Raw genomic sequence first — 23,348 nt, forward strand, 5'->3', positions numbered from 1 at the left:
GGAACATACCACCATTGCGTGGGCGCATTAGCAATGCAAGAAGCATTATTACTCTGTACCAAATCTCTCTTTTTCCATATTAATTACATTAAAACATCTATAATATGCTGGTCGTGTCATGTATTGAATTGCGGGAACTCTACTTTATGATATCGCCCAAATTAAGTTTAGAACAATACAAAGCAAACATTCTTTGCACGAAAACTCCTCACAAGCTATATTTATACAAGAACCTTCATTGGCTTCCTGTTATACTTCCACTAGAATCATCATTAAACTAAGTTAATGTTGCTTGTGTAGAAATCACTAGACAGCTATACTCCTGGACTACATTGCTGGTCTTCAGGTTGTCAAATATCCTCTTTTAATATCTGAGATCTCATCATTTTTCTCTCATATAGACGATAGATCAAATGATTTTTTTTTGGGGGGGGGGGAGGGTGAAGATCCTTTGTTGTTGCAGCACCCGGTCAACTGCCTCTCGAAAAAGATGCAGTCACCAAGTATCAGTACTTTTAAGAAGGTCGAAATCAAACTCTTCCTAATTAATGCACGACTTAAGGGTTTCGATGACATTTCTTACTCTTCTTATTTTCGTTTTGTTTTCTACGTTGTTGTTGTCAATTGAGACATTTCTAAGTACACCTGATGCGTCAGGAAAACAATAATATACTATCAAATAGCAAACGCCTACAAGAAAGACACAGACACATCTACAACAGTCATACTAACAAACAGGTCTATAACAGGCTCAACAACAATAACAGTAAACTGTCATGATGTCCACACTTCCCTGTAGTATTACAGCCAGCTTGCCTGTTGGTGTCACACTTCCGTGAAGAAGTCAACTCAACTTCAGCCTCTGAAGAAGATCCTGTTAGGATTGAAATGTCAGGCACTCTTACTTTTACACATTCTCTTTTACACATAGGCTCTTTAGTGGTAAGCAGTTTTGTTTTATTTGGCAGAAGTCAACTCATCAAAAGCCGTAACTAACTGTTGCCGAACATCCAGGCATTTCCTCATGACAGGCAAACTTATGCACACTGCATTCTTTTGTACCTAACACACCTTTAATTAACCCAAAAATTTCCACAAAGTAGGCCTTTTCAAGCATTAAACTGACCATTATCAGTCATATCTCTGTAATATAAGAAGCCTAGATACATCTATAAATGAAGAAATACAAAAACTGTTGTCAATAAAAAAAAAATCACTTTTGAATTAAAAGTCAAAATTGATCAACAATGACTCTACACTGTTGAAAACTTCATAAATTGCATGTTAGTAGCCCACAGCAATTGTGACTAGGAATTTAGGAGATTAATTTAGGAGGTTAATGCCTCTCGTACAAGGCTTAATTCATACACAGTTCAGGGAAGATAAGAGTTGTGTCTGAAACAGAGTCACCGACGTATATACAGAACTATGCACCATGTACTTGGTCGACGACAAACACAAAACGGATCACAGAGGGAAACCGTGCTAGGCAAAATCTTGACTGTTATAATTGCAATCAAAACATTTGGTCATTAAATCTCTCACAGACTGCAAACAATTAAACTCAGGGCAGCAATGCTATTGGAAGTAACATACATATATGCAAAAATAGACATTTATAATAATAATAATAATATGCAATAATATATAGCGCCAAATCAGTAAAAAAAAGTCACTGCTCAAGGTGCTTTACAAAGAAAGTAAATTAATTTACAAAAGAACAAGTGAAAAAATGGGTCTTAAGTAGACTTTTCAGATATTGACTGAGCTCCTACCGAGTTGCAAAAAGAGAGATATACAACTGATCTGATAAAGAACTTTAAAAAGGCCAACAAAAATTAGATAAAAGAAAGGGAAAAAAATATGCCAGATTATTGAATTGTGTGTACCCAAACACATTTATCCCAGGGATTTTGATAACATGTCCCTTGGTAAACTGTATACATGACCAAAAAAGAAAGAAGAATGAAATGGAATGTTTCTTTTTTTCATCTTGGCTACTGCTATCTTTTTGTATTCAATTTCCCTGATCTCCGCTCCCCAAAGATGCAATGAATTCTGACTATATCCTCTGTGCGGCAGTGCAAGATTTGTTTCTAAATATGAGACACATACGCCCTCGATAGCACCTACGTCTATCTAACAATTATTACACAGCAGTGTGACGGCGAGAGCTAGGTTTCGTTTGTTCTGTGCCATCTTCAAAGGTGTTTTGAGACCATGTCTTCATGTTCTGCTAGTTTTATATATATATATATTTCTTTGTTCTCTTTCTCTCTGTTTCGCTGCATTTTCTATTTCCCAAGAAGATTTTGTTCATAATCAATGTCTTTTTGACTACTTTAATAGTTGGCCTGAATTTGAAATAAATGTGGCAGAAAGCAGCTTGCTACAATTCAATTTGATTAGCAGCTGCCATATAATAAATGTCAACACCTAACAAACCGCCTAATTCTACGATTCAGCCCCAACTTCGAGTGCCATCGAGAAAAATGACGCTTTACTTAAAGCCGTCACACCGCATGTGCGACAAATTACAATATCGGAGATGGGTAGAAAATGATTTACGACATTTCTTCTCAATCTGGGCTCTAAGAAATATAGGGAGCCTATTTTTAGATCCGCTTTTTTTCTCTCTTCTTGACGGGGGACGGGTGACAAGCACACCTGCATTTAAGAACATGGAGCTTTCATCTTCATTGAGTAATAATCCTTCTGAGATACCAGGAAATTGAAATGACTGCATCCTGTTTTGTTGCATTCTGATAGATATTAATTATTTATATTTTCACAGACGTAATTGAAATTTGAGACGATAAATGTTGACGGAAAACAAAAGAAGAAAGTACTGATTGGCTGAGTGTAACAAATCACATTGTGTATGTTATGATTTCTTTGTGATGTTTTCATTAATATGAACCAAACGATGTATATCATAGATATAACATTTTGAAACTTGACAAGTTTACATATTTATGGATCAGAACACTATCGTAAATATTTCTAAGCAGTAAAATGGTGTTCAAAACGAACATAGTTACGACACTTTACCAATATAACGCAATTTCATCTTTAAAACAGCATTCTATAAATGAAAGCTAGACTGCACTTGTTGTGTGGAAACAGGATACTGAGACAAGTTAAATTTAAGATTTCACAGTGAAAAGGTTGCATACATAAAATATAATTGACATTTAATTGGATGTAGTCAGATGTTAGATGTGAAATAGCTACATCTAAGAATTGTTACAACAGTTCATTCTGCAATTCAGGTCTAAACACATCCTCCTCTTCACCTCCAACCCCCTTCCACCTCCCCAGCCCCTCCCCACCCCTCCCAAAAAAAACCCGATTGCATGGTGTCTTACCATCTTTCGTACCTTGACGGGGCTTTCCAAGTTCGATGAAGAAGTTTTCGTCTTTCTCATATTCTTCATCGTCAACGATGGCGACCTCCACAAATTTCCTGGAAAATAACCAAAGATGAAGTCATTGATAGTTATTTTATCTAAAGACCTCATACTGTTTGTGTTCCATTGGGCTGATGTACTACATAGGGAGGGGTACTTCATGGTTAATGATAATCGAAACACATCGAGGCACCATGTCATAAAGGAAAAAAACTGCAGCAGCTGCAAAATCCTGCTCAGCCAGGATGAATCGATATCCAAAACAATAGGGATTATCTGCGTAGATCGGTTTATTCTATTGTGTGAAACTTTTATACACAATGGATTAGATCCTATGCAGCATGGCTGCAGCCTCCTCAGTATGTCCTAAAGCTAAAATTGGTACTTTACTAAAACACATCTGTCAATACTCTAATACATAGTCGTGAATGTTTCTCAAGGTATCTGTTTGCAAGAGTTGTCAACATATAGGCTGGCCTTACAAACACTAGACAGTATGGGTGTATTGTCAGTGTCTGTTGAATATTAGCTAAGTACTTCTAGACATGTTCAGGTAAAACTACAAAGACTGACTCTATGTGCACAGAGTGATAAATCCATGCCCAATGATATGTTTTGCAGGGTAAATTCTTGTAACACGTTATCAAGGCCTGCAGTGGAAAGCAAAGCCTACATTTGAACACACTCTTGATGTGAATTTTAATATTATTTTGTCTCTGCATCAGCTATCTTTAACGAGATTATCATCTAGAATTACAGTAAATGGAGTCATAATAAATGGTTAAAGTGAAATATATATGCTAACCAGCTTGAAAGAAAGCATTATTTTATTACATATCATGTTTTCTATTCTAACATTAAAATTGACTCATTTTGAGATCAACTTAAATTTTATGTTGGATACTGTCTATAATACGATCTAATGAAATTATAAAGTTTTTGTTCCAATGTTGCAGTTTTGAAATAAGAGTTCATAGGGGCCTGTCGTCTATCGAATGAGTCCCAGCGCCGTCAGTCGTAAACTGAGTGATCCCTAGGACGAGAGAGTATGGTAATTTCTCGCTCAAAATTAACTTCTGAGGGTTACGGTAAGCCCACTCATTAGCTTCCCATCATGGCACAAGGATGCAAATTACATCCAGTTAAAGTTGTTACTGTTTATGTCCCTCCTGAGCTCATTAGGATGTTAAAACCTTCACTAGTAAATTTCCAAAATCAAGATAAATACGCAACCTCTCAAAGTAAGCCTGTAGGAACACTTATGTGGGCTTGGAATTGATAAGAATTGATAAGATCATTAGCAAGAAGTGAGTTGTGACCCAAATATAAAAGGTTAAGGGTCAATCAGGGTGCAATGCTACTACAATTTAATTACTAACATTTTTTCCGGGTTATGAAAGAGAGCAAGCGATGTTTGTTATGACACAGGTGAAACAGGAGTGAATCTAAGTTTTAGAAACTTGCAATGTTCTCTATATTCAAATATCCAATGAGATATATTCTCTAAACCAACATTTGTCAATATCCCATCTTTTCTATTGGTAACGGTTTAATAGCAACATACCATGGATTAGAGGGATAAGCTTGCAATTATTATGGACCTGGTGTTAAATTCATCCCACTCTCCTCCTTTCCTTTTCTTATAAAATTCGTACATTTAGTGTATGACCATGCACACATTTCCATTTAATTTCCAATAGATGTAGACCACAATACCAAGGAAGTTTGGTGAATATTACAAACAAAAACGCATTTATTAGTCTGTATGCAGATGATATACCTCCTATATTGAACTATAGCATAGCTCAGGTGAAACAACACAAATCAGAGTCTGGACGAGATGTGACTGCCAAAGGGATAGGTCATGCCTGCCTGCTATGTCACAAGATTATTATGACCATGTCAATATATACTGCACGGTCAGAAAAAATGTTTTTTTCCCTGGAACATAAATCCGACAAAGTCGGATTTCCCGCAGAACGCATTGTAGGGGGTGTCTGAGGGGGGATGTGCCCCCTCAGAAGCTGAAGCTTTTTGAAAATTGAAGACCTAATTGACGCGATTTGGTGGCCCATTTTTACAGTGATTGCCAGTGTATTACACATGTGTTAAACCATGTTACGGTAGCACATGAGTCGTTTTGTTGCAACATGAATCCCGGTATCGTAACTACAACCGGTATTTTCCTCAACTTTCGTCTATGGTTCAAAGCACTTAGTTACGAGACTGTCAATGTCATAAATTCAATATGCATAGCCTAGGCTACAGTATGTACATACTCTTACACGCACGGTTATAAAAAATATAAAAAATAACACGCTATATTATTGCCGTTGTGTTTTAACATACACTTCCAAAAGAAAAGCACAAAACTTGGAAAAAAGCAACCCACACCATCCTTCATTCATACTCGACGTAAGATATTAGATTATCACGTTCACACATGGATTAAACTAGTAATCCGTACGCAAAAAGAAATTGGGAGTTCCCCACTATTCCATGATATTGGAATAGGGCAACCCCTTCAAGTTCAAAATGAAAAGATTTTAACTATCAACAAGTCACCACGTGTTTGGAACTTCAGACAATAAGAATGTAACATAGGGGCTACGTAAATACGGGATTATAAACTACATACATAAGAATAGTACAGATTTATTCATATCGTTAATCGGCTGTTGTTTACTCCAGAAAATATACTTTCAATACGTACAATATCAATCTTTCGTACAAAAATCTTAAAAATTAAAAAAGTGGCGAAAGATAACTATAAATGACATCGTGGAACCCCCCGCATTAATAAACGAATCCATTTCATTACAGCATCAACTCTCAAGTACCGCACAGCAGTGTGTACCAGTACCGTACCCTAGGCTATAATAATATACAGTCCCGTGCGAAGATGGATTTAAACTGGATATACTCCCTGCGGTTTTGGCTCAAAATTTATTAAATCGTTATAATTATTATAACAAAATGAGGTGAAATGCAAAAGGGTAAGATTTTGTACATGGGAACCTTCACAATCATCGTTTGAAGGAAAAATAAATAACGAAAATTTCAGAATAACTTTGAAGACCCGTAACATGCTGAGCCCAAGTAACGTTCCATATTTGGTGTAGCCTAGGTCACGTAGTGCACGTAGGCCTATATTGACCCGCAGATAGTGACTGACGGTAAATCGGTAATAATAGAGTTTAATGTGCTAATTTAATGGTTCACATACGATGTTGTATTGTCGGACACGTCTTATTTCTTTTCATTTTTTCCTTTCCATCTTTCTTTCTTTCTTCCTCCCCCTTTATGTTTTTGCTGTCTGTTTTTTTTATTTTTTTTTTATCTCTGCTGCAAAATTTCCCGCGAGTGACGAAGATTTATATTTTTATCTCTGCTCCAAAATTTCCCGCGAGTGACTAAAATTTCCCGGGAACGAGGTTCCCGTGTTACCTCTTTTTTCCTGGCCTGATATATTGATGAGGTATATCACTCATAGAATCTTAAACACACAGTAAAATTCAATACCAGCGATATATAATCCATCAAGATGAATGAATAAAAAAAAAATGGCAAAACAGGAAGAAAAGGAAATATAATTATATTTTCTGTGTACGTTGACCGTTTCATCTTCGACTTTCGAATTATGAGAGAGGAAATTTGTTCACTGAACCAACAAATTTGGTTTCCATATAAAATTTGCAAAAAAAATTGGACTGAGCAAAGTTTCTGAGCTATTTGTTAACAAGATGTGAAAGCATGTAGATAGATGTGCATCAACTTATACATGTAGAGCCATGCCCTTTTGGCATAGCTGGCCTGCCTTAGAATTTGGACACCGGAACTGGTCAAACCCTTGCCGTTCAGATTGGGAGACCCTTCAGGGCGTGGGGTAGCCTTGAAATCCATTGTTCTGTACACTATGATACTTTCACTAGTAATATCAACACCTACAAGAATTATACTTACCTTTTAGCTACGGTTTTTGTCTGCTTTTGCAGCACCTTTGAAGTTGTTTCTCAAATAGCTCTATGAGAGCTCGCTAGTCGGTGTCAGAGTACACGCTAGCTAGTACAATACATGGACAAGTACTAAAAACCAACGTGTCAAGTATTTCTTGTCGTCATCGGCAGAGACCCCGGAGCTCCCATCACCCCACCCCCCAGGAATGTCACCACCGAACATCCTTTCCCCCGGCTTTACATACACATGACCTGATACCTTGGCATACATTATTAATACATGCTCATCCACACATGATGGAAGATTGAGCACAAAAATACAGAGGGTTAATTACTTCTATAGGAGGCTATATGAAACTATCGTAGAAGAAAGAAGCATGTATATATATAGCTTAATGATGTAATTTGTAGGTTAATAAGATAGGGACTGTTCTCTGTAATATGAATCTCATGTGTTGAACAATAAAGCACCAAAAGACTATATGACGTCCATCCAAGGTTGTAAAAGACTATATGAGGCTATATATAATTATATACAAGACGTTTACAGAATTTAAGACATCTATAGGCCAACAGGCGAGGGGTTGGTCTGTTATATACATCTATGTATGATGTTCATCCAAGGTTGTAAAGACTATATGAGGCCATATATAATTATACAAGACGTTTACAGAATTTAAGACATCTATAGGCCAACAGACGAGGGGTTGGTCTGTTATATACATGTGTCCATATATACAAGGATCGTGTGGTGAAGGCATATGTTAATAGGCCAGGGATTATCTGTAATATAGGTAAGATGAACATCAACCATAACAGAAATAAGTTCTGAGTGTCTGAGTGTTTGTGTCTTCATGTTTTCTCTCCTATAGGGTCCTTGATGGGGACTTGAGTGTCCCTCCTGATCCTTTTTTTCTACTAAACTAAACTAAGTTCTTCTTAAGGAGTTTATCACCACTTATCAAGCTGTAGACTAATAGGCTAGTGATCGGTCTGTAATATACAGCTATATGTCAAAACAAGCAAGCACCAACGACATGTATGACATTCTATGCAAGGTTATTAGAGGCGATACATGTGGATATACAAGCCTTAACCTTAACAAGTATATATTTAAGATGTAGGCTAATATGCAAGGGATCAGTCTGTATACATCTATGTGTCAAAAACGTGTGTCATAAATGTGGAGTGTTAGCTCAGTGGTTTATGCCGGTGCCTTCCAATCATAAGGTCCCCGGTTTGAGTCACTCCAAGATTAAAGTATGTCGTCCAGTTAAGAGTTGTTGACAATTGACAATTCACAACCATGGACGTTAAATATGAATGTAACAGACTGACTTCAGTCAGCTTGCGGCTTAATATGAGCCAATGAGGCTTCTTCGGGAGTTACTGCTTGCAGGAGGATTGAAAATACATACAAATACATGTACTAAACAAGCAAGCATCCCAAAGACATGTATGACCTCTGCCATTAGGCTATGAGAGGCTGTATGTGTGGTTATACAAGGCTTAATTTTAGCACCTATGTAAACATGTAGGCTGGCTAGGGATCAATCTGTATATTTACATCAACGTTTAATGAACAATCAAGCACCAAATACATGAATGACTTCTATGCAAGGCTGCATGTAAGATGCTATGTGTGGTTATATATCTATTTGCCAGGTTTAGAAAAAGTGATGATTACAAGATTTACACAAATAATATATGTCTGCACCCATTTACTGTTATATCTTGAAACCTCAGGATGCAATATTGTTATGAGATAGATGAATACATACAACCAACACTCACTTGCACACAAGTACCCCATTTCAAGTTCGATGTTATTTTAACTGTACTTTATAATTGTAACCGCAATATGATACCGTCAACACTAAATCTGGTGATTAAGCCACAGTAATTTGTGAATATAAATCTTTTGATCTGCATGCACCAATGCAGATGTATCACTTGTTTTTATCTGAAATCATTGCCAGGGTTTATATTTAAAAGCCTGTTATTCTGTTCTCAACTTGCTCATTACACTATAATGTCATCCATTAGTATCCATATGATCACTTAAAAGCAAGATGTAACATCACAGCAAATTCAACCGTGGAAAAAGCACTATATACATGCATAATGCCAAGTATTAAAGTCAAGTTCATATTGTGAGAGTTGGGATATTGCAAACATCCTGATGAAAAAACTAAGCCCTGATAAAAAAAAAAGATAAAAAAAGCAGACAGTAATATTATTCTTATAACAAATGTTTGTACGTTTAAGCTTGACTTTACTCGAAGACAAACTTCGTTGCGACATACGTACACTAACAACGGATAGGATAGTATCTGGTTTGGTGACAAGAAAACCTGAACAAGAGAAACGTTTCTTCTCAGAAATAATAAACACGAGAGGTGGCCACACATCTCATGAAAAGGGGAGGGGTCCCCCTCCCCATTGAGATTTTTTTGAAGTTAAGGAATGCCTAGATGCAATGCAAAATGCAGCTATATTTCTCAATTCTGTAGGTTACAATAATCCTTTGAAAAAGACCCAAAAATAATTTCCAGAAGCAACACTTGATTAAACTTCAGGAGGAAAGTTAAAACATAAACATAAATAGACAAAAATATATGTTTTAGACTGGATTTTAATTAGTTTTTCAAGCATTTTGTGACAACATGCTTGATAAAATTGAAAACAACCTAAATAAAATCCACTAAAACATATGTTAAATAACACAAGCACACATCATGTCTACAAGAGTAGGAGCCTACGCAGTTCGCTGCTCCTGGCAGCCACACCATCAATGATATTTTTAATGTCAAGTTTGGCCAAGATCCTTTTTTCCACAGACATCAACATGAACCCCTCAAGATGTTCTTGTGTCATTGTACTTCTCGTTTTTTATTCTCTCAAGGCAGAGAAAGAATGTTCACTTGTCACTTGTGACACAGGTAGCGTTACCAGCAGCTTGTAGGCAAGCCCAATGCTCTTGTAAGCATCGGTGAAAAGGTTCAACTTGAGGAGCACCTTGTAGCAGCAGAGAGCGCAGTCTTTACATGACTGATTCCCACAGTTAAATATATATTTCTACACAGCCTGTCTGTATTAACTACTGTGAAAATGGGCTGTAATTTTTACCAGGCTCCCCAGCCCTGCACCGGCCCATCCGGCAATGCCGAAATGCCTGTGTGGCCAGTCCGCCACTGGGTGTGGGTTACTGTACAAATGCATGCTTTTCATACCCGATTTTCAACATTTGCGTAAAAGATAACATTTATCAGAGCTTGATAGTAGGGGGGGGGTCATAGTGGATTTTGGCACACTGTTTGCAATGAGGATGGCAAGAAAGCAGTTTGGAAGAAATAAGCAGCCACAGCTTATTTAGTCAGGTTACTCGCCTATAAGCCTAGCTACTATAGTACTACAGCAATTTTACAGAAAACAGGCTACCTTTGTAGCCATAGCAACAGCATCAGTTGTAGCTGATGTTCTTTGGGAATTGCTTGGGATAACATTGGTTGGGTGTAACTGTCACCTTATCAATGATTCTGTGACATGCTTTTCATCACTTTTCTTTTAGGTTATGGAAGTTTAAATTTCATATTGCACAGCTATATCACTTTTTTAGTGTACATTATGTAGGTGAATGTTTATATGCCTGTTAAGAAGTGCTTCAGTTGTACACTACTACAATTACAGAGACTGAAACATAGCAGTATCAGTGGCGACTGAATTATGCATTTTGGCGAACGGAATTTCGGTCACGCCGGCCACAAGTATAGTTTGAAGAAATAGTAACAAGAAATAGTAACAAGAAATAGTAACAAGAAATAGTAACAAGAAATAGTAACAAGTAACAAATAGTAACAAAAACCTAAGGGCGGAAACGCACTAGGAATAAAAACAGTCCCCAAAACCCTCCCTTTCAACAAAAAAGGATACTTATCGGGCTGGAAAGGACTGCAATACTCCTAAGAATCCGAGGAAAGAAACTTCCAAAGATCGCTAAAGAAAACCAAGACGAAATCCAAGGGAAATATATCCACAAGAAATTCACGTGAAGACACTTTTAATGGTAGAATGAGTAGTGGGGAGTGACCGAGGGGGGGTTCGGTCATAGAGGGCGCACAGTGTTATTATTTTACCAGGACTTTATAGGCACGGTAGAATGAGGTGCTAAGGTTGTGAGGAGACAGGTAAGCGAGGAGCGAAGTAAATATAGCATTATCAGTGGCGACTGAATTATGCATTTTGGCGAATGGAATTTCGGTCACACCGGCCACATGTATAGTTTTGAAGAAATAGTAACAAGTCCCTCATAAGCTCTTGTAGTTTATATTTTTGTTAATGAGAGGAGAGGGAAAAAAACAAGATCATAAGATTATAAAAACATGATAATACTGTGACATGAATGTCACCATGCTGCATACTGATATCTTGTTCCTGTACATTTCAACTCAGAAAAGGAATCAGTTCAATGACATTTGGGAGAATCTCTTACGAGAATATTTTTGTGATGTTAACCATATTTCCCGTACTGACCTGGCCATATTTGAAAATATTTCAACAATGAACATTAATCTGGCTAATCCGCTAAATACTCCCTTCATTCCACATGACATTTTAAGCAACCGTAGCAAAAACGATAAATTAAATCTACCCCTCCTTTAAGAAACAGAAAACTCTACAGTATAATGACTACAATGTATAACAAAATTTATTACATAGAATCTTTAACACAGTTATACTTTCAGGTTTGTGTCGACACGAACAGAGCTTGATACATTCCAACAAATACGGGAGGAATACCTAAGAGCTTGAATATCGATTGTTGAGGAAAAAATTCCTCATCTAAAAATTACTTGAGAAACCAGCCTGATTCCCACAGGAGAAAAACCATGATCATGTTAGCACACCTCTGTGCATTCCATTTCAGATTTTCTCCTACAACTTGATAACAGAGCTCGGGGAATTAAATGTTTACTTTGAATGTCATGCCAGCTTTAACAACAGTCTGAGCTGTAATCACGACAAAGATATGTCTGATATGGAAAATAATTAACAATTTGTCCACAAATATTACAAGGTATAGGACTTGATATGAGAGGATTGTATATTAATCATAGATGAATACTATGGGCGGAGGGGTGGGAGGGGGAGGTAGGTAGGGATGGGATGGGGAAGGGGAGTGGGAGGTAGGTGGAGTGGGAGGGAGAGGTAGGGGGAGTGTGAGGGGAGAGTGTGAGGAACATAGACCTTTCTATCATTTATTACATGTATGCTTAACATTTTTACATTGTCTTAGAAGAGGATCAGTTTCTCTCAAATAATTTATTATGCCTTTCTTAAAATTTAACATCATTTCAAATTTATGGTAGAATACTGGAACAGAACTAACATCAGCAAGCCTAAATATTTTTTTTTTTCTGATCTTGTTGTAACTGGTTGACAATAAATTTGTTGTTTATCAGTAGTTCATATCAGAGGCTGAAAAACTGAATGCAACAAATATATTAACCTTAATTATTGTAAGGAAGAGGTCTAAGTTCCAAAAAATTTCTCCAAATTCACATGTTAATTATTTTTAAAAGTCCATACAGCACAAAATCATTCCTTTTTTTCTCTCTTTTTTTTTTGCATACAGGGTGTTAGCTCAGTTCCATTCCCTGTGTAATGACTTCAAAGTGGATGCTTTTAAACAGCCTGTCTCGATCAGGAGGATATCGTAAAAAGAAACTGAGAATATGGAGAGAGTTCTGCTTTCTAGTTTACTGCCTCTACCATTACCAAAACTGACCATTTATTTGAAGGCACATACATAAAGTCTTTATACATTATTTTCAAGCTATTTCTGTCTGTGATCGGAAAGGTCCCTTGCACAAACCAGACGAGAGGATCCACACTGGATTGATATGACTGTCAGACCGCATGTCTGTCTCGCTGTGATTGCAAGAAGTTCTCTTTAATCCGATAAAAGGCTGTGGCACATCCAACGAGCTATCTGACCAGACGCTTGACGTCACAAAACCAAACCCGAAGGGTTTTTCTTTCTTATCAAAGAAAACGACAAAAGAGAAAGAAAAAACCAATCAGCGTAAAGGGGGTACATAGTCTCTGTCAAAACTTCAACAGCTGTTGATTGCCAATTTCTACTCCACAAAGATAACGTTTGGTTTATAATGCTATAAGCTAATTGTGATTTCTGCTATATCCGTGCCTCCCAAGGAAATTGCATCAGCTGCTTTTCATAATATTAGTGAAATTCAACAAAACGAAAAAAAAAAGCTTGCATGAGTGTCAGTTTCCAATACAACGTCCACATGATGCAATTAGGAGTGTAAATTTTTTTTACATTTTTTGGGGGGGGGGGGTTTAAAATATCTTTGTTTGGCTAACATGTTATATTTACTTATATATCAAGCCTGTTTAGTGATTAAAATCATATATATTAACAATTTTATTCTACCAATAATTTGAAGGGATTATTATGTGACTATAAAATGCAAAAGGGAGCATCATTGGTGCTCTCTAGTGTTTGAACAGAGGGTGCTGTCCTACTGGTTGTAATCATATGCATGACCTGTACCCTGTTTCCAGATCTCTGAATCAAGGTTTTTTTTGGCATAGGGCTGTAAAAACTCTGAATCAAGGTATCATAATGGATCATATGAAAGCTCTCACAAGCATAACGAACTTGAATGAACTTATACAGACACGCTGGGTGTTTGACTAAGTTCAAGGTTCTACTTGTGCAGTTAGTCTGAACCAAAAAAGGGATTTAGAAAACATGATTTAAAAAGCTTGAAACAAATTACTTGGACTTGAAAACTTCAAAAGACATGTCTCAAGATATCTCTTCCTCAGTTATAACGTACAAAGTTGTATATATTGGTAGAGATCAACTTTCTTCAGTCAGAGAATAGAGCTTTTCAAGTATCACAGAACTACACAGAACAGATATGACATGGCATTCTGTCGGTGTAGGATGTGGCTAGAGAGTCTCATTGATGGTACCAAAAATTCAGTGAAGACAGAATGCCTTAAAGGCACTGAAGACTCGCCCTAACCGTGTGGCGCGCTCTGAAAAAGTTAACTTTCCGTTGCTTGCAAGTGAAGTTTTCTTCTTGTCGCTCCAAAATGCAGACAGTAATGAAACGTGATACCTTGTTATCTTTTATCTAGACCTGAGATGTCCATCGCTGCTATGTACACTGTGTTGTGGGTATTGACCGTAGCTGTATGTATTGACTGCACACTAGTGTCCAATTACCGACGGTAGCAAGCTGTGTGTGTATTTTCTGGGATCGATGGTGGTGTCTAACACTTCTGTTCAAGGGCGTAGGAACCGGGGGGGGCTGGGGGGGCGCCAGCCCCCCCAGTGAAAAATGTGGAGGGGCGGAAGTATCATTCCGCCCCCCTGGTTCGCAAGTCAGAAAACCCCTTTTTCATTTCCAAATGAGAAAAAAAAATCATTGAGCACCAAATTGCATCTAAGGCCAGGTGAAAATACAAAATTAAGCTTACAAAATGGAGTGGGTGTTGAAGTGTGCTATATTGCAACAAATTGCATCTGAGGCCACCTGGAAATGCAAAAAATTCCACCCCTCCCCTTAGACCCCTCCCCCAGGCCGGCCATCAGTCTTCAGCCCCCCCACTCAAAAGTACCTTCCTACGCCACTGCTTCTGTTACACCTCATTCGAAACTAGGTCAGATTACCGGCATCAGACGTTTCTTTGTCCGCGAGTCTTCACACCCTTTAATACTCAGTTTTTACCATCCAGTAAACTTTATCACAAAGTTATGATTACCTTAGGAAATTATCATAACAAATGGTTATAAGTCCTTTTAACATTTGTAAACTTTATGACCATGTTAGCATATATATATCATTTTATGCGTCAATATAAATTGCTTCTGTAAGCTATTGGGAAGAAGTAAATGATGGAAACATCTAACACACAGAAGAAATAAATAGAAACTGCAGAAATCCTCCACAGCACCCTTCCTCACTTTCCCACCCCCTCTATATCCTCTCACCCCCCCCCCAAAAATGTAAAGAAAAGAAAAATGTGTTTATTCCAAACGCATACCACTTGACTATCTCATGTTTTTAACAATACCAGCATAGCTGCTGTCCTGTGTAATATCAAATACCTCCACGCGGGGGTAGAATTCTCTCTAGTTGATCAAACCGTCATGTTTCAATGATACATCAAGACGGTAAAGCATCCGTACGTGGCTGACATTCTGTCAAAATAAATTTGTATTTTGCATAAAGTTAACAAACAACAAAATCAATAAATCAAACCATGAGAGTCACTCCGGTAAGTCCCCTAAGAACAGAAATTTATAATTGGAGGCAATTAGTTTTTTGCCAGTAACAGGCAAAGAGAGGCAATACTATACACTGAAGTTGGTTGGAGGAGTGACAGCTCGGTGGGTCACTTCCTCACATCTTACCAGAGACATTGGTATTAATAGTCCCAACGGCATCCCTTGGGTGGACAGACTTAAAGGTCATCGGTATCGTCTCCCCAATGTTAGGATATATACTAAATATGCTAAGAGCTTCTGTTATGGTACTTCTCCTAGAGGTTCTATTCTGACCTCGCAAATATTTATCCCAAATGCACAGAGGATCGAGTCAAACAATCAAATGTCTTAGTACGGAAAATGTTTTGGGGGTGGATATATAGTCAAAACACTTGTTTTAAGTTTAGGGAATGACCTGTAACCATTACTTAACAATCTAGCATATTTTGGAGACAAGGATGCTGACTTTTTAATGCATTGTCACCTGGTAGGAGCTCCATGGATACTTTGGATAGACACTTATCACTTAAGAGCTGAAATATTTCAGAAACCTTAATGAAAAGTGCAAATAGTATTAAAGCAGTTTCAGAGCTCCCAACTGACCCGCAATTCGCGGGTTGGACCCGCATTCTAACACCCAAACCCGCTGACCCGCGCAAGCGTCCGAAAAACCCGCATTGTAATTGTCAAGTATACATAAAATAAATTGCATCAAATTTTGAGTTAGCAGCCATCATTTCTTTAGCATTTAGCATAATAGAGTATAAAACCTCCTTTACAGCATCATTTGAACCTCAAATTAGCCTATATTTCTTTTCATTGGGGCGAGCAGCGAACATTTTCATGCCACGGGAAAGAATGAATTATCACCTACTATTCAATTTATTGATGTTACACACAAAAAATGCATATTTCTCAGAACATTTTGGGTGACAAAAGCCTTTCTAAGTGCTACCATTTTACATGTAGGCATCACCAGGATTCCAAAAAAATTCAAAACGGGAGGGGTACCCCCTCCCTTTATACCCCTCTCCCAGGACGGCGATTCGTGGCATGGACCAGCATTTGCCTTCTCAAGAGTTGGGAGCTATGCAGTTTATTACACTACTACATAGCTGCTTGTAAACTACATGTTTTTGCTTCAGTACTGCTTGTCTAATCATGCACTGCACAGTTTAATGACAGCTTTGGACACAGAATTGATCTTGGTTATAATCGGCAATAATTTATCGGGTATCGCATCGCAAAATGCTACGTAAAATGGGCACGTTGCTCAACAAGTACAAAAACTGTTTAGCAGATTTTTAAGCAGAGGAACTGTATCATATTATATGGGGGGAAGTTGATCGCGGGCCTTCAATACTGCTGAATATGATAAAGAACACTAAAACCAAAATCCATTAGTAACAGTTTCATACATTTATGTACCAATCGTAGGAATTGTTACATTAAACTGGCCATGACTCAACTCTCAGCATAGAGCCCGATATACCACAGAAAAGCAGGTCAGCTCAGTTTAAACTCATATGCCTCAAACTTGGAGCAGGCCTTCAAATGACAACTAAACTCAACAAATCTTATACTGGATTGAGCTGACAACTACGCTACCCACCTAAATTGTTGATATCAATCTAAGAGGACATAAAACTAAGTCATATCAATAATACATATCTGACCTGACATCTTAGTTTTGACATGGACTGACAACTCTGCAGTTATCACCATCTAAACTAGAGGCACATCAAAATAACAAGTAACAAACCCTGACAGTTTAATACAGGCCATCTACATCAAAGAGGAAAGGGAAAAGGCTGGACAACTGTAGAGAACTTTGTCAGCCATCCTCAAATGTTTTAATAACATAAATGGGTAAATATATATATATATATTTTGCTTTACTGAGAATGGTGTATGCAAATTTTACCTGACATGTACAGGGAATAATTTAATAGTAAAATTTTGATTTAAGGGTTGATATTAATTAAATATGGAATATTATACTGATCTAAATTATGAGAAGGGAACTCACCATGATTTCTTACTGATCATTCCCCTGATACCCACCTCCCCTCTCCCCATCCCATCCCGAGAATGCCAGTGTTACAAGCATAACTTATTTCAATGTCCAATTATACCACACTCGTTTTACTGCAAATATTTGTGACAGCATAAAAGCCCATCAAGTACTTTTGGAAAAACATTAAGTGATCTTTATCAAAAAGTATGTAAAAAACTTAGGGGCAATAGTCACTAAACTTCATTTCGAACTCTGTTTCTACACTGTTGGTAAATTTCGAGGTACTTCTCAGTTTACACTTGTAACTTGTAAATTTCCATTGAATCAGTAAAACAGGACTAACAATCTAAAAAGTTCAACTGCGCGTTCGCAATCGGCAAATGTATAAGGTTATTTATAGTACTGTTAACAAAACATGAATAGATCTATATTGGTATAATCACACCCTATAACCTGACTGCAAATAACACCTCATATACAATTACATCGATTCAACAAATTCTGTTTGAAAATATATGTTCTCACATTTAGTACATTGACATACAAACCTATTTCACACTTACATCTGCACACATTAAAACACAATATTAGTACTAAGATTACTGCACACAATGCATGGAAATCAAGAGAAAGGGTAATCATGTGACCAATGAATTGGCAGATTTATAGTTGGCGCTGTATGTTTTTATTTCCGCCCGAACGTACCAAATAATTATCATACACGTACTGTATTGTTAACTATATAAAGTGCTATGAGACTGGGATATAGGCCTATATACTGTATTGAAACAAAAAGGATTCATGGCTGTGCATACCGAGTGGTTTATGAGCACTCCATTTAAATACTTTCAAAATGTTCTGTGTACAAAAAACTGCTTAATGTAGCATTTCGTTAGCTGTAACTGACAAATTATTTCCTGGGTTTTATACTTGAAGTGATATCTTTTGTTGGTGAGCCCTTCAGCAAACAATTTCTCTCAGACACACAAAACCCAAACTACATTATGTTTACACAATATGATATATAACTGTGGATAAAAAGAATGTGAAGGTCACTATTCTTGTTGTGTTTATATACATTGACTAACATATCATTTGCCTGCTATTTTCATGATATATATCATAAACCATACATGAAGAATGGCTGTGGCATGACAATAGGATTCCAATGTTTGACCTAGTTTATAACATAATAAAATGATTAATGACGCCTATCAATCTCAATTTCTTATACCCAACTAAATTTACAGTCTTCTACCCTGAAGTAAAATGATAACCAAATCAAACTATATGGTGACCCATATATATAGTTCTGGATGTTTGCTTAGATGAGCTGTGAGGGAATAATTCAAGTGCAAACTAAATATTCAACACTTGTATATATACCACATATGTCTATGGGAATTTCGGGAGAGGAAAATTGGTGGAGGGGGGGGGGGGGTGGGGGGAGGATGAACTACTACATGCTTTGTCTAATCTAGCAGTCCATCTATGTTAATACTACACCTACAGACCTGCTTTATTTTATCACTGCTGGCTTTTACAATAGCAATTGTAGTAGTGTCATACATTGCCCTGACCGACAGTAAGATTTAAACTTACTAAATTACTTAACTAGGTTAGCAGATATCCTCAAAACCTCTTTAAAAGATGTGGGTGCCCTTCAGTACTCTGGTCTAGTCAGTCCAACTATTCAAGTAATGATGGTGAATTTTCAACAGGGTATTAACAATAGTCTGTTACTGAGGTTAAGTGTGCAGAGCTTGACCAATTATGTTGATTTTTAGCTGGGCTCTTACAATGCCCTTTACTGTAGAGTGGCAGAAGAAAAAAATATCAGAAGCCATAATTCTTTGATTCCATATAACAGATTGTCATATAACCTGTGAATATAATAATTCAGGGCTTGACTTCAAGGTTGTTATTACCATTACCTGCATGTCTAGTAGATTGCTACAAAAAAAAATCCAGATACTTCAAACTTTGGTAAACGAGAGAAAATATTGTAACGAGTCGCTCAAATCAATTTCGAGGAAGGCAGTGCAAGATGTCACTGAAGTTATGGAAATCATCCGAAGCAATTCAAGTTGTAAACTTTTATCTATCTAGACTATCTCTATATCTACCAACCTCTACCAGAAATTTACAACAGCCTGTAAAGTCAATAACCTACTGGTGTAAAATTTATGGTCCATGCCACTAGATACGCAGGTAATGGCAGTTACTGTTGGCTTGCATTACCACAAGCATCTCATCAATTGTCTACAGAAATATGAAAGTCAAACATCGCAATTAAAGCAACGATTAAAATCAGCCGTTCATGAGATAACGAGCTTTGAAATCCTTTCTTCTTAAAATAACTTTAACATACCTAAATGAAGATTATTTGTTAGTGCTCACTGAGTCTCATGCGTGATTGCAGTCTAGAGTGACAGCACATGTGCAACAATGTACACATAAGCATGCTGTATAGCAACCAGGGTGCACTGAACTACCGTAGTTTGACAACCCTCGGTGCTCGAAAGATAATGTAGCATCAGTTGCACTAGTGCACATCTGGCAAACGCAACATACCTAAAATTCCTCTTCATCTCGAGATGAACCCAGATGCAGATGAGATGTATACCAATTTGTAATTTAGGGATGAAAAGGTCAAACAAAGCCCTGAAGCTATGATCAAGATGACCATATCTAGCCGGCCCTGGTGAATGTTATGAGCAGATGAAAGGGACGGCTAAACCCTGCAAACACGTTACTATGTGCAGTACATGATACCCAGAGCATTGAGTACATGCCTATATGATGAGCCCACAACAAGATTAGAAATCTCCTTCTAATTAGTGAAAGTTAATTGTGTATAAAGGAGAAACAAGTATCATCGTTCTGTGAAAAATTTATCCGGTATAGCATTCACAGCTAGAATGATATACATACAAGATATATAGCCACACTGCTTTATACAAGTGAAGAAATGTAAACTAAGTTTTTTTGTCTATAAGAACCATATTATGTTCTATGGGACAAAATTCAGAGCCAACAAAAGTGGTACACAAAAATTAAACACAAAATTATTCCCTGTCATGAATATCTAGTTCCCCCTGGCTCAGAATGAGACCTGATGATGGATAGGACACATGAGAAAAGTACAGTACCTCGATACAGCATCTTCAAAACCCTGTCTGGTTTGGGTACTTTGGTTCCGGTAGAGTTCAGGGGAGAGTAGGGTTCTGGGTAGAGTAGAGGATAGAGTAGGGTTCTGGGTAGAGTAGAGGATAGAGTTGTCTAGCTATAGAGTAAAAATTGGAATAAACTAATACCTAGGTTGTTAAGGACATTGGCAATATTTTGCAATTCAAAATATTGACTTTGCACACCTACCATGGAGGAGGTAGGATGGGATGGGGAGGGGGGATGGGGGGGGGTGAAGAACCAGCTAAGATGTCTTAAAGTCTGTCCCTCCTTCCATGCTGTACTTGTGAACACCTATTGGTGATCATACCAGTTCTGAACTGCAAAATTACATTGATTTTTCAATGGTCTAATTTAAGCAAGGGTAGGCCGTATCACAATTAAGTCTGTGACCAAGAAATAGACTTGAACCCTCTAGACCCTCTCCTCACAATCATCTCTAAAATGGAATATATTTCGTCCACGTCGGGGAATCTGTCGACGACTCGCTTAACCCTTTCCAGATCCCCTCTAAACAGATCTGCTGATCATGCTTGAGTTGCAGTACTTTAAGATACGACAAGTCCTAGGGTGAAATCCAGTAAATAAGCGACTGTGAAAATCGGGTACGACGCAGATTTTCGAAGACGTACGTACGAATAGAGGAATCATAAATCAGGGACGTGGGAGGATGAGCAGACTTCGCATTCAGTCGCATTTATTCCCTTTCTGCAAATCATAGGACCTCTCTCTTATATCATCCAATCATATAAAAACCTTAAAAGCATTGTTACTCATATCCTTTTAATATTACTTTACCTTATAACGGGTACTTACATAAATATGTCAAGTCATATTATCTAATAAATATTGATTGTCGTTGCTGAAAGACGAAAATAAATTGAACAGTCAAGTTTTTCAAACAGTGGAGTCGATCTTGTTATATACCTCGATCCAAATTTGGAGAGTTCAAAGTTGTTTTTCTGTCTCACACCAAAAAAAAATTATTTCTCAAACAAATTGCAAGGAAAGAAATTTAAAAACCAAAAGCCATTTATCAATTTGTGGCTTTAAACCCTCTCTTCTTTCTATTTCACAATTGACTTAATTGCGTAAAATGTACATTAAAATTTGTTACAAAATCACATGTGACATATGGGAGAATGAAAAGCTATGTACAGACTCTTGCGGCTGATGGCTGAAGTGTACTTGCATCCTTTGAGATTTTATTATGATATTTAGGTCCATTGCATGATTACCGTGACAACGATACGATAATACAGCTTTCTCAGTTGATTTTCATCAATTTTTCAATGCCAAATGTTGGGCATCAAAATCCTACAACAATCTAGGTCATTTATGCTTTACCTAGTACCACTTCACTTCCAACAATTGATGAAAGCGTCGACAACAATTGAAGAAACTATTTTCTACACGTGATCAATGCTAATACTGTACGTCTGGGAAATGAAATGTCAATCAGAGGTCAAATGGAATACATTGAGAATTTGAGTTTATTTTTGTGACAAATGTAGGAAGGTGTTTGCATATAGTTTGCATAACAGAATAATAACATCTTGTGCAGTATTCTATAAAATGGCAAACAAGACAGACATTAAAGAGCATCTTTAGAGTAGCTCTATAGTTGCATCATCAATTTACCAATTTAATTCGTTTGTTATGTATGTACATACGTAGCCATGAGCTTTCGTTCTTTGTAAATAAGAAAATAATTATTACAACTATAGGAGCTGTCAACCTGAGTTCAAGAGGTTCCTTGTGTTTTCTTCACTTGTTTTGGCCGTGGCTGGGGCCGGATACAATAGCCTTAATTCAGTCAATCAAATCAGTTTACATCCTACAGGTTTCTAGATCTAGCTTCTAAGCAATGAATAGCTCGTACATAAGTTGTGTATAACAGTGTATAGTGAATTGTGAGAAAACAGGTCACAAGCTAGGATAGATATTCAGACCAAGAGCTCTCCTAATTAATACTTAATTAATAATTAATAACTACAAGTTTAGTCCACAGGTACAACACTTGACATGTATATATTAAGTATTTATTAAAGTGGAATTTTCCGGACTGCGCAGACAATTTGGTTGTAAACCTAGCTTGCAGAGATTCACACTACATTTCTCACTGCAGAAGAGATATGACCTAAATGTTGATGACCGACCAGTTTTATACTGTCACATAGATTGCGTTGCATATTTCCTGTACAAATGTGTATAGTTTGTACCGAGGCAATTTTCCAATAAGCAACATCATATGATTAACCCTTGAGCATCCCCTCTTCTTTACAATCCCTGTGAGATTAAAAATAAAAGTCACCCTTTTTTTTGGATGTGTTTCCATAACAAGGCTATTACTTTCTATGCTGCATCCCCTCGAAGGCCTCGTGTTGCCCCACCGGTTTGCGAGATGCTGACATTTTATTCATCTCTCCTTCGGGGAACCCATTACCGCGTCCTCATCTGCCGCCCGTTGC

General features: G+C 37.3%; 1 protein-coding gene across 3 annotated transcripts in view; it reads right to left on the minus strand.

The window, feature by feature from the left end:
• LOC139971201 (sodium/calcium exchanger 3-like) overlaps nucleotides 1–23,348 on the minus strand; it is a 148,146-nt gene that overhangs the window by 84,868 nt on the left and 39,930 nt on the right. For 2 of the 3 annotated variants that reach the window (XM_071977461.1, XM_071977462.1), the window contains exon 3: nucleotides 3,369–3,466. In XM_071977461.1, the coding sequence (XP_071833562.1) occupies nucleotides 3,369–3,466 (98 nt within the window). The remainder of the gene's footprint in view (nucleotides 1–3,368; nucleotides 3,467–23,348) is intronic. The other variant, XM_071977463.1, reaches the window with a different exon arrangement.

The sequence above is a fragment of the Apostichopus japonicus genome, chromosome 8, assembly GCF_037975245.1.
Source record: "Apostichopus japonicus isolate 1M-3 chromosome 8, ASM3797524v1, whole genome shotgun sequence".
NCBI classification, from domain to species: Eukaryota; Metazoa; Echinodermata; class Holothuroidea; order Aspidochirotida; family Stichopodidae; genus Apostichopus; species Apostichopus japonicus.